General features: G+C 43.2%; 1 protein-coding gene across 2 annotated transcripts; it reads right to left on the bottom strand.

Moving 5' to 3' along the window:
* Nucleotides 1-6122: 6122 nt before the first annotated feature.
* LOC101934633 (histone H2A-beta, sperm-like) lies at nucleotides 6123-8436 on the bottom strand. 2 transcript variants are annotated; one of them, XM_065580889.1, is made up of 2 exons: nucleotides 8280-8436; nucleotides 6123-6693 (listed from the first exon to the last, which is right to left on the bottom strand). In XM_065580889.1, the coding sequence occupies exon 2, from the start codon at nucleotides 6690-6692 to the stop codon at nucleotides 6204-6206; it is 489 nt and encodes a 162-aa protein (XP_065436961.1). In that variant the 5' UTR covers nucleotide 6693; nucleotides 8280-8436; the 3' UTR covers nucleotides 6123-6203. The 2 variants fall into 2 exon arrangements, with proteins under 2 accessions (XP_065436961.1, XP_065436960.1); XM_065580888.1 differs by having other exon boundaries at nucleotides 8264-8428.
* Nucleotides 8437-12365: the final 3929 nt, after the last annotated feature.

Genomic DNA, 12365 nt, shown 5'->3' on the forward strand with positions numbered 1-12365 from the left:
GCACCAGCCTGGCAAGCAGGTGCTTGGGGTGGCCACTCCGGAGGGAGGCGGCACGTCCAGCTATTCGGCGGCAATTCGGCGGACGGTCCCTCACTCCTGCTCGGAGTGAAGGACCTTCCACCCAATTGCTGCCGCAGATCGCGATCGTGGCTTTTTGTTGTTGTTGTTGGCTGTTTGGGGCGGCCAAAACCCTGGAGCCAGCCCTGGGTGGAAGACCCCTATTCAAAAGCTTGCTCCCTATCAGGCAGAGGGGAAAATTAAACCTGGGTTTCCTGTATACCAGGTGAGTGCGTTAACCACTAGGCTAAAAGTTATAAAGTTTGCAAGGGGAGCAGGGCCTCCTCTGGCCATATTTTGAATGGGTCCTGATCCTGTAGGTGGTATCTGAGCACAACTACTGGATCAGGCAGCCCTCCTATCTCCACCCAGTTTGTGGATGGCGTAGGCAGCAGGGCACATGCCCAGAGGCAGAAATGTAGGTGCCTAGGGAACTTTCCCAGTGAAAATATAGGCACCAAGTAAATATTAGGCATGTACAGGGATCAGCGGTAGCTGGAGGGGAGTTTTGTGGCTTGCAGTTGGAACCTAAAACTTGGATTTAGGTGCCTCAATCTGTCATTTAGGCAACTGTACCTTTTGTAGATCTGGGTCTTAACTGCTTTGTGACCCATTTTCCCCATTTGTAAAATGAGTATAATATATTACTCTACCTTGTGGGGTTATTCTGAGCTCTGATTGGCTGATATTTTACAAAGGGCTTTGGGCTCTTTAGGTGGAAAGTGCTATATGAATACTAAGTACTAGAAATGATTTTAAAAGTATCTAGAACATACCTAATGGCTTCCAAATTAAGAACCTTTATTTAATTCCTCAACAAACTCAGGGATAGTTTAGTGTTTCCGCAAGAGCTGACTTTTAAAATGTTTGTGAATATCTATTAACATAAAAATGTTAATTTGCATAGTTAATTTGCACAGACATGTCTAGATGCCTGTAGGTAGCTACTCTCACTCACTCCTAGCCAGGCACAGATTGGAACGAGTGACTTACACCATATTCCTTTAAGATACCCAAGCCTAGGCAGATCCCGTCCCAACAACATAGTGCAGTTTAAAGACTTAAGGCTTTAGAAATCTCTGCCCTGTTACATATCCCCATGTCTGTCTGTCTGTCTGTCAGTCATGGAGGCCATGATTTTCATATTAATATATATGTAGTCATGACTTATGACATATTGGGTCTTTTGTTGTATGCAGTGTAGTTGTAGCCATGTCGGTCCCAGGATATTAGAGAGACAAGGTGGGTGAGGTCTTGTCTCTCTAATACTGGGTCTTCTTCCAGTGTGGGAAGAGAACTTCTTTAATTGAGAGCTGACCAGCTGAACACTGGGCTCCAGGGAAAGCTCACAGAAACAGTCATAATGAGGGCGTCCTGCACTGCTGTCACTGTAGATGAACTGGCAAAAATTGGGTTAGCTGCAATAAATGGTTTTATATGAATTCAAACAGTTCATTGCAAAATAAGTATTTTGATCAAAATAAAGGGACCTCTCTTTCTATAACCAAACCAGAAGGGAAAATACATGTTACTCTATCATTTTACTGAGTGAGGAAGTGCCTTGATCAGTGCATTCCTCAGAGTGACACTGATTCTCCACAAACTCAGAGTCACTGGAATTTACCAGTGCTAGAAGTCATCTTCCTCCTTTTAGGCCCCTTCAGCAGGCAGCCAATGCTAGTTGAACACATGAACAGAACACTAACAAAATGCTGTGCACTCTTCTCACTGTAATCACTAAAGGCCAAATTCAGCAGGGTTTCACTAGGTAAGGACTGCAGGATTTGGCATTAACTGATTTACTACTGGTAGGAGACTATGAATCGAACTGATGGTCTATTCGGGGATCATGACTTAGGTGGGATGTACTTATTAGTACAACATGATTAGTGTGTTTGGGATTGTACAGCTAGAGGAACATAAAACTTCTGGCTCAAGAAGTGAAATTAGACAAACATGATCTGAACACATTACAAGTGGATGAGCAAGTGGTGTTATAAAACACAAAGATTAATGTTTTTGTAGTATCCCCATCCACTCCTTCCAGAAATACCCACCCAAGACTACCTCACAGAAAACAATTTGTTTTCTTTAGTATTTTTATATAACATACTTTACAAGGCAAGCTGGGTCTTGGGCCTATTCTGATCTCACTTCCTCTGGATTTACACCAGTGTAATGAGGTCACTGTCTGCTACTGTTATTTTAAGTCCTTATACTGATGATTAGATTTGGGGATATTTTACCTGGACCCATTCTCTCTCCATTACACAAGTCCTTTAGAAATTTTATTTTGTTTTCTCCCCTCCATACGTATTGCAACTGAGGTTTAGCACTAATTTCTCTTACTTGTCTCTGCTCCTTCCCTAAAATTTCCTCTTCATTTACAGGGATAAAACCGACACCTGTGAGGTTTTGCTCCAGTCACATGCTTTCATTTCACAAGGCTAAATCAGTCTCTGCCCCAGAGTATTCAGATGTCTGAAGTTCTGAATTTCAGAAGTGTTTTTGCCTCCCTTTGCTACCAGCACACTGTGACGTTCTGTACCTCGTGGGAACACTACACCCCCTATGTTCATGTTTATAATATGATTGTGTGGTCTCTAATGCAAAGTTTGTCATACTGGGTCTCTTCAGAAGGCTCACGATGTACTGAGAATTGTTATAGGTTGTAATTTCATGTATAGAGTTATGAGGCTGAAACTGTGTCCTCATGCCTTAAAGCAAGCCCAAGCAAAAACTCCCCAAGAGCAGAGGAGCAATTCACACCTCATCAGGGCATGGGTGGGACAAACCCAGCCCAGCCTCACAGGAATAAAGGACACTGGCCTAGGCAACACAAATAATCTATTGGACTCTCCAGTGAGTCACCTCTCTTCCTTTGGTCAGTCTGGGACTGCGATGAGGTAATGCTCATCAGATGCTGAAGGGGGGGGGGGGGGGGGGGGAGTTAAAGCCACAAGGGAAGAAAGAACATGATCAAAGAGAAATATTTCCCATGCTCTTCCACCTCCATCTACAGACACCACCACCACGCAACTGAAGCACTGATCAAAAGGGAGACCCCGACTAAAGGGCAACCAGCCAGCCTGAGGTGAGAAGCATTTAAGTTTATAAGGGCACTGAGTGTTAAGATCAGCTTAGAATGCATTGTGCTTTTATTTCATTTGACCAAATCTGACTTATGCTTTGATTTATAATCTATATAGTTAATAAATTTGTTTATTCTACCTGAAGCACTGCTTTTGGTTTGAAGCAGCTCAGAAACTCCCCTTAGGATAACAAGCCTGGTACATATTAATTTCTTTGTTAAAACTGATGAACTCCAAAAGCTTGCAGTGGACACTGCAAGATGGAGGTGCTGAGGGTTGTGTCTGGGACCAGAGGTTTTGGCTAGCGTCAGTCAGTTTCACAATCCCAGGAGCAACTTACATGCCAGAGGCTGTATGTTAACAGCCCAGGAGTAGGGTTCTTACAGCAGAGCAAGGCTGGCTCCCAGATTCAAGGAGTGGAGTGACCTAGCAGATCACCAGTCCAGATAACACCAGGGGAACATGTGTGTCTGTCTCTGACAGACACACACCCCATCTTGAAAAATTCACTGAAGCCCTCTTACACCTTCACCCACCTGTCACACCCCACACAACCCAGAGAGGGGTTGCTGCTACACTCTCCCAGTCCACTGTACACTCTATGAAGGGAGGTGGTTAGCCAGAGGCACAGCTTCCTTTTCCCTCATACCTCCATCTCTGTGGAGCCAGCCTAATTTCCTTTTTCTAATAAAAATCCTAAAAGTTAAGTGGATAATCTAACTGATGCCATCCTCTGCAGGAGTCAGAGCAAACCTATCAACTAGAACCTAAATTTAGTGAGTCACTTTCTCCTATGGCTGCCTGAAGATGTTAGCAATGGAGAGAGTTATTTCCCCCCCCCCCCCCACACACACACACACACACTTTCAAAACAAAAAGGTGTTAGTTTCTTCTCTCTCCTGTCCCAGCCCCCCAAAGAGAGTGGGTAGGGAAGTTTCATTTTAATTCAAAAATTGTCTGAGTTTAATACAAGAAGATTCACATTTTCTTTATTTTTCAAAAAGCTTTTTCCTCATCAGAAAGGAGAGAGAAAGTGTTTGGCCAGCCTTAGCCTGTCTGCCAGCCAGCCAGATACCCTTGTTATTCTACAGCCAGAGGTCAACCTGCACAGAATGTGGAGAGATAATGCAACCATAGTTTCCCAAAAGGGAAAACAGGACACCACACAGGGCCAGCCTGAGGCCTCTCCCCCCCCTCCCCATGAGCCACCCCCCAGCCCATGCATGGGGCTGGCCTAAGGCCCCCTTCCACCTGCCCACTAGGGGACAGCCCAAGCCCACCCCCCCCCCCAATCCCTGCATGTGGGGCTGTCCCCAAGACTCCCTGCCACCAGCCCGTATAGTTCTGGCCCGGCCAGAGCTGCTCTCCCGAGTCCTCCCTCCATGTAGGGCTGGCGTTGCCTCACCCATCATTCCCCCAACACCCCACTTTTGAAAGAAAAAAAAAAGTGTATTTGATTATCAGTTGGCAAGAGCAGACAGGCAAATGCCCAGTTTGCCAAAAGAGACAGGGCTTAAGGATCTGTCCTGGCCAAAACAGGATATACGGTCACTCTAGGGAAGAGCATGGAGACCTCACGCTATTACCCAGCATGAATTACATGAAACAAGCATAAATTTCTCTTTTCTCACTCACCCCACTTCTGTGAAGCAACAAAAGAGCCATATGGGGTCAGACCAAAGGTCCCTTGAGCTCAGCATCTTGTCTTCTGATGGTGGCCCAGTGCCAGGTGCTTCAGAGGAAGAGAGCAATTTCAAGTGATCCATCCCTTGTTGTCCAGCCTCAGCTCCTTCCAGCTGGAGGTTTAGGGACATCCAGAGCACAGGCTGCATGCCTGACTATCTTAGCTAATTAGAGAGACAAGTTGACTGAGGTGATCTCTTTTATTGGACCAACCTCTGTTGGTGAATGAGACAAGTTTTCAAGACAGAGCTCTTCTTCCAGTTTGGCAAAGGTACTCAGAATATCACAGCTAAATGAAAGGTGGAACAGATGCACATGTGCGTTAAATTAAGGGACAATTAAAGGTAGAGTAGCCTGTTACCACCTGTGCCGTCATAGGATAAAAGCACACCAAGTCCTAGTCCACTACACAACATATAGTTAGGCAGCTTACATCAAACTTAAAACTCTGGTTTGAATGGGACAGTCCAAATCCTGGATAAAGGCTGTACTAGCGAAGTGGGAAAATCCAGCTATTCAACTATAGCAGCATCACAACTGACCTCTGTGGCCCAGAGGAAAGACTCAGCTGCTTGATGAATACCTCAAATGCAAGGAAAGGCCAAACCACGTCCAGGAGCTTGCCATCCTGACTAACTGGTGGTGGTTGAAGGAAGAAAATGATCTGCCCCAAAATAGTTAACACATACCTATGGCAGGAGCCGACCCTTATTTGAGTACAGAGCGCTGCAATGGACGTGAACTGCCCAAAGGCAGTAAGAAAGGAGTGAGACTATTACAGAGCCTTATATTTAATTCACCATCATGCCTTTCTAGACAGTGTCTCTGAAGAGAGAGAGAGAACACTACCCATTGCTGATCCATTCAAAAAGTCTTTTAGCTGATCAGGGTAGTAATAAGTCCATTCTACAATGTGCATGACCATTGAAGGTACTGGACTCAACTCCTCCATTACAAGTTCATATATGAAGATGGATTTGTTATTATTTTAGCATGTAAAAGCAGAGGTCTTCTATTTCCCTTCATCCCTCCCCACTGCAGAGTCCTCTCACCTTCATTACATCCATAGGTGCAAAGAATTTGTGCTCTCCCCCACTCTTTTTGGAGATTTAATTAGACTTTGGAGTCTAATACAGGGTCTGAGGCCAGGCTAGCTCTCCTCTGAGCATGCTGCTTTGAAAGTGCTAGAGAAGCACATTTGTTGTTTAAGAGCTGCAAGTTAGACTTTTCCTGGAGAAAGTGTTAATTCTCCCTTCTCCTTGAAGGGAGACAGTAGATCAAGTCAACTGCTGAATTCTAGAAAGTTTATTACAAACATCTAAAAAGACACACAAACATTAAAACAATCACCCTGAGTAATATTTAACAGTGTTAGCACATACAGAGCATTGATAAACACGAGTCAAAGAAAGGCAGGAGTAAGTCAGTGGTTACTGGATTCTTCCTGGGAAGCAGTAGCATCCCCTCTTGTAAAAGGATCTTTAAGAGTTTTCTTGGGAAGAGCTGGGAAAGGATGTTGGGCATAACTCCTCCTTCAGCAATAGTCACATCGGCAAACAGCTTGTTCAGCTCTTCATCATTCCTCACGGCCAACTGGATGTGTCGTGGCCCAATCCTGCTTTTCTTGTTTTCACGGGCAGCATTTCCTGACAGTTCCAATATCTCAGCAGTCAGATATTCCAGCACAGCCGCCAGGTAAACTGGAGCACCAGAACCTATTCTCTCAGCATAGTTCCCTCTTTTGAGAAGCCGGTGGACACGACCCACTGGGAATTGCAGACCAGCCTTCGCTGACTTTGTTTTTCTTGATAGAACTGCAGGTTTTGCAGCCACCACATTTTTCTTTCCACGTCCAGACATTCTAATATCAAACCGGAGAAGCAGAACTATGTTAGGACTTTGTAAGAGCATTCAAGTGCTTGAGCTACAGCAATATAAGAAGAGCCAAAATGGTAGCAAGGTTAAGTATACCCTCCTACTCCCACACCTAGATTTATTCACAAACTCACAAGTAAAGAGAGCCCCTCCCCCAGAAAACCCACCTTGACAATTCCTTAATGATTTCTTCAGCTTGACATACAGCTCACCACCAGTAATTCTCTTTAAGCGAGTTCTCTCATACAACAGGTTTTGTTTAAATTTGGTGAATCATTTTCTCCCATGCCTGCCTTACGTTAGCAAGGAAGCTAGTCAAGAATAGTCTACCCAGAAACCACTTTTCGAGAACAATTTTGGTTCCCCTTGCCAAGAGAAGGCACGGGTGTCACCATCCACTCTGTTTGTACGACACAGGAGCAGATTTTTTTTTTTTTAAACTCAGAAAATAGCAGAGGAATATTTGGCTCTCCTATTCAGATGCAGCATCTTTAAGTTTATTTTCTGCTTCAGAGCAACCAAGCCTATTCTTAAGGGACACAGGTAGGGTCTTACCAGCCACTTTCAAGTGCCAAGAATTCCTATAACAACTTCTTAAGCAATAAGCAACAGAGGGTCCTGTGGCACCTTTGAGACTAACAGAAGTATTGGGAGCATAAGCTGTCGTGGGTAAGAACCTCACTTCTTGCATCTGAAGAAGTGAGGTTCTTACCCACGAAAGCTTATGCTCCCAATACTTCTGTTAGTCTCAAAGGTGCCACAGGACCCTCTGTTGCTTTTTACAGATTCAGACTAACACGGCTACCCTCTGATTCTTAAGCAATGTATTCTTAAAATGCTCCCAGTAGTTTTTTCACAGGCTAGTGGATGTTTCTGGGGGATTTTTCTGCTAAAGGAAGATACCACTAGGCTCCCTAAGGCTGTTTTTATTAATTATTATTAAATAAATAAGCTAAACAAAGACCTTCGAGAACCCTAAAGTAGAAGATAGGAGATTCCACAACATAAAATAGTAAGAGAAAGGAATCATGGGACAGTCCGACTTTTATTTCTCTCAAACCACAAGCATCAGTAGGTATTACTCTTCATAGTATCTACTGAGAAGGTAAAAACTAACTAACTAGTTTTCACCACAGTTACTGCAGGATATATTAGAGTTCAGAGGTCATCAACTTAAAAGAGCCATTAAAACTCTTCTGTGTAGTACTGGTGAAAAGCAGAGTACAGTATGAAAAACTGATCTTAAGTCTAAGATTCACAGTTGAGTGAGGAGATCTCAAGGGAAATTACAAAAAACAAAAACCACCATGCACCACACATGTCTATTAGGCTAGGAAGAAACAGTAAGGCCAACTAAACAGCCCTACATAATTGCATATAGAGTCAAGAAAAATCCTAGATATGAACTAAAGACAGAAGTTCTACCTTACACACACCTACTAATACCCAGTATTATTGTTGTTTTTTTTTAAAAAAAAAAAACTTTCTCTGAAATACAATATCTTTATCTTTCAGGTATATACCTTAACTAAAAATCAAGACAAACATCCCATTACCTTCAATAAACCTTACTTTAGCGTATCCCAAGCTTGTGAGCAGCGCTATCCAGTAGACTCTTCTTCTAGTAGAAGCTAACTGCCTTCTTTTTAACCTCTCAGCAGTAGCCATCTTATTAGCAGCTTTTATTCTAGATCAGCTGACCACCTGGATTACTGATGACCCATTCACCCCCCAAAATGGTAAACTTTATTATGGATGAAAGCAAAAAATCTATTACAAACACCTGAGAGGTGCAGGAAGTTTCTTTTATCTTATCTGAATTAAGTCTGTAAATAGGGGTGAACTGTCTCCAACTGTTTTTTAGAGGAAGTCAGTAAATTGGCAGTGACACCACTTGTTTGTTAAAGGATATAAAAAGAAAAATCTTAAAGGGCCCATTGCTAATACCTGCTTGACAATGCTGAAGGTGATTAACATGGGTCTCAGCACCCTTAGGTTTAGCCTGTTTGTAAGTACCTTAATCAAATGCTTATAAAATGTTTTGTTATTGTTTGGATGCAATACATTGCTTATTATTTAGGCATGTTTAGACCAACTGCATAAAGTACTATTTGGCCTTTGGATTTAATAAAGGAATTTATGGTTAAATTGGTGTTTGGTGATTTCTCATAGTACTAATTTCAAATATTATTAGAAATTCCAACAATCCATTTGTCTGAATTGCCATTAAAGCTGCAGGTTAGGCTGCATACCTAGGCTCTCTAGCCAGGATGCATAAAGGGGCTTGGATGTTGCAATACTCAGCATTACAATGCCTCATTTTTAGGCACCTTGAAAATCATGGGATCTACAAAGCTTGATTTAGGTTCCTATACTCCCCATTCCTTGGTACCTGTCTCTCTCCAAGCACTGTACAGGATCTACAAAAGCCAGCACAGTAAGTGGGGAGCAGCCTATGATAGACTATGGCAGATGCTGATAATGGGAGTGTGTCCTCATCCCCACCCCTCACAGAGTTTGGCATTTAAATCAAGGTTGGAGGGAGGTGCCTCCTTTTGCATAGGGTCTATGAGAATGAGGTAGGGTATGTGCCTCAGACTACAAAAAAAGGATAGTGATAGTGTGGACAAGGCAGAAACCTCCCTTAAAATCGTTAACCCAGTGATTTTTGCTTCTTGTGCAATCCTCAGAGGCTATGGGCTTAAATTGCAGCAAGGAGGGATGGGGGTTAGGTTGGAGATTAGGGAGAAACTTCCTAATTGTCAGGCTGGTTAAACCCTGTAATAAATTGCCCAGAGAGGTTGTGGAATCTCCATCACTGGAGGTTAAGAGCAGGTTAGACAAACACCTGTCAGGGATGGTCTAGATCAGCATTTCCTAAACTGGGGTTGCCGCTTGTGTAGGGAAAGTCCCTGGCGGGCTGGGCTGGTTTGTTTACCTGCCCCAGCCATAGGTCTGGCTAATCACGGCTCCCACTGGCTGCATTTCGCTGCTCCAGGCCAATGGGAGCTGCTGGAAGCGGCGCGGGCCAAGGGACTTCCGGGCCGCCGCTTCTAGCAGCTCCCATTGGCCTGGAGCAGCGAACCGTGGCCAGTGGGAGCCGCAATCGGCCGGACCTGTGGACGGGGCAGGTAAACAAACCAGCCCAGCCCACCAGGGGGCTTACCCTGGTGGGCTGTGTGCCAAATGTTGCCGATCCCTGAGATAATACTTAGTCCTGCCATGAGTGCAGGGGACTGCTCTACAAGGCTGGGGTGGGGGCAGCCAAAATTTTTTTGCTTGGGGCGGCAAAAAACCTAGAGCCAGCCCTGGTTCTAGTCTCCCTCTCTGCCGGATGAAAAAGGGATTGGCACAGGGAATTGACTCCCACTCAGGTGTGTGCCCTAACACTGGACTATAAAGTCCTTCTTATTTTGTCTTTTCTCCAATAAAGTGGAATGGTTTCAACAAAAGAGACTGAGGGAATATCCCCTGGTGCCACCCCCACAGCAGGCTGCCCCATAGCCCCACTTAACTGAGAGATGATAGATATGTTCCCCTTGTTAGGCAGAGAGGGGAATTGAACCAGGGGGTTCTCACAGCCCAAATGAGAACCTCAACCACTGGGCTAAAGGTTAAAAGGGAGGCCTCTTCACCCAGCCATTTTCTGTGAGAGGCCTATAATCACCCCTACTGGATTGAGCCCTGCTGGTAAGATGTTCCTCTGCCCATCTTCTCCTGGTTTCAGGGCTGTGCTGGGCCTTAGGCACCCAGATGCCTACCTGAGGCCGCAGTGTGCAACCCCAGAGGCAATAAGTTAGGCACCAAGAGGACTTTTATGGCAAAAATGTAGGGGCTGAGTGAGTTTAAACATCTACAAGGTTCAGCAGCAGCTAACCAGGGAGTTTGTGGCTCACAATGGTGCATAAAACTAGGATTTAAGCACCTAAATCTAGGCTTTAGGCACCTAAGTTCCTTTATCAGAGGGGTAGCCGTGTTAGTTTGGATCTGTAAAAAGCAACAGAGAGTCCTGTGGCACCTTTAAGACTAACAGATGTATTGGAGCATAAGCTTTCGTGGGTGAATGCATCCGACAAAGTGGGCATTCACCCACGAAAGCTTATGCTCCAATACATCTGTTAGTCTTAAAGGTGCCACAGGACTCTTTGTTGCTAAGTTCCTTTGTGGATCTGGCCAGCACTGACTCCCAGCATAGCACAAATTGGAACCAGCAACTAAGGCCTCGGTTCTGCAAACATGTTGGAATTGGTAATAATACCTGAAATTATTTATATTGATATGGGAAAACACTAATTTAACCATAAATTCCTTTATTAAATCCAAAGGCCAAATTGTACTTTATACCCTTACTCTAAACATGCCTAAATAATAAGCAATTTACTACATCCCAACAGTAACAAAACATTTATAAGCATTTGCCCAAGATACTTACAAATAGGCTAAACCCAGGGATGCTTAGACTCATATTGGTCAGCTCCAAGGTGGTCAGACGGTTATTAGCAATAAACCCTTTAGTTTACTTTTTATACCCTTTAACAAAGAAGTGATGTCATTGCCAGTTACTGACTTCAGCTAAAAAACAATTGAAGACAGTTAACCCTTATTTCCTGTTTTAATCCAGCTAAGATTTACAACCTCTTTTTTTTTTTTTTTTTAACCAAGGCCTTTCTTCCGCTCCATCTTGCTATCCAACAGTTTTCCCATTGCACCAGGGTTCACACAGGTTGTAACACTGGTGTGTGGGTTAGGGAAGGGCTGTGTTAGCTCATTTTAAGACAGATTCTCAGTTTGATTTAAAACCATCTGCAGTCACACCTAGCGGTCAGAGGCCTTCTTTTCAGAAACTTCCCCATATCTCTTTAGTTATTCTTTGCACCAGACATCCTCTCTACTTTATTCTTCTGGCCTCAATACTGATTATTTCCAAGACTTTCCTTCTACTTGCAAGTCAGAGCCTTTCTTTACAACACATATGTATTTCCTTAACCAAATTTAAGATAATTTTAATTCTTTAATTTTATACTTATCCTACAACATGTATGAACTTTACGCATATGAGCCCCAATCCTGCAAACGCTTGTGTATGTGGTTAACTTTACTATTGTGAACAGCCCCATTGAAATCAAAGGAACTACTCATAATAGTAAAGCTACACACATGCATACATTTTTGCAGGATTGATGCATAAATTAGTAGATTAGAAAAGGGCATTAGTGATTATTTAAACAAATAAACATAGAAATGCTGAAAATGAAGACTGGATTTATTGCAAGGATTTCAATAAAAAAAATCAATCAATAAAAATTGTTGATATTTTCCAAATCAGTAATTTCAATCTCTGAAGTGTTCCTCTCTCTCCTCCTCATAATCTTATGTCTTTTGGAGCTGATTAATGCCAGAGGTGTCATTTCCTCTGGATTAATTGTTCTGAAAAAAGTATTAATGAGTGGTCCTTGCTTAAAAACAAGAGGCATAGCCCAAGTCTAGAAGGACAGGAGTCTTAAATATACATTAGAATTTTCTGAGAGGGGAAAAAAGTATGAAAAGGTAAATTATTGGCTTATAATATTTTAAATGTACTGTAATCCACTGATGTCTTAGTATGTGATGCTTTTAATGTGAAGGACTTTTTCCTTCTAAGAGTGGACTTTTATTCTC

Source organism: Chrysemys picta, chromosome 1 (assembly GCF_011386835.1).
Source record: "Chrysemys picta bellii isolate R12L10 chromosome 1, ASM1138683v2, whole genome shotgun sequence".
Taxonomy (NCBI): Eukaryota; Metazoa; Chordata; order Testudines; family Emydidae; genus Chrysemys; species Chrysemys picta.

Bases quoted from the DNA above. Each gene is read 5' to 3' on its own strand.
- LOC101934633 (XM_065580889.1), bottom strand. From the start codon at position 6,692: ATGTCTGGACGTGGAAAGAAAAATGTGGTGGCTGCAAAACCTGCAGTT.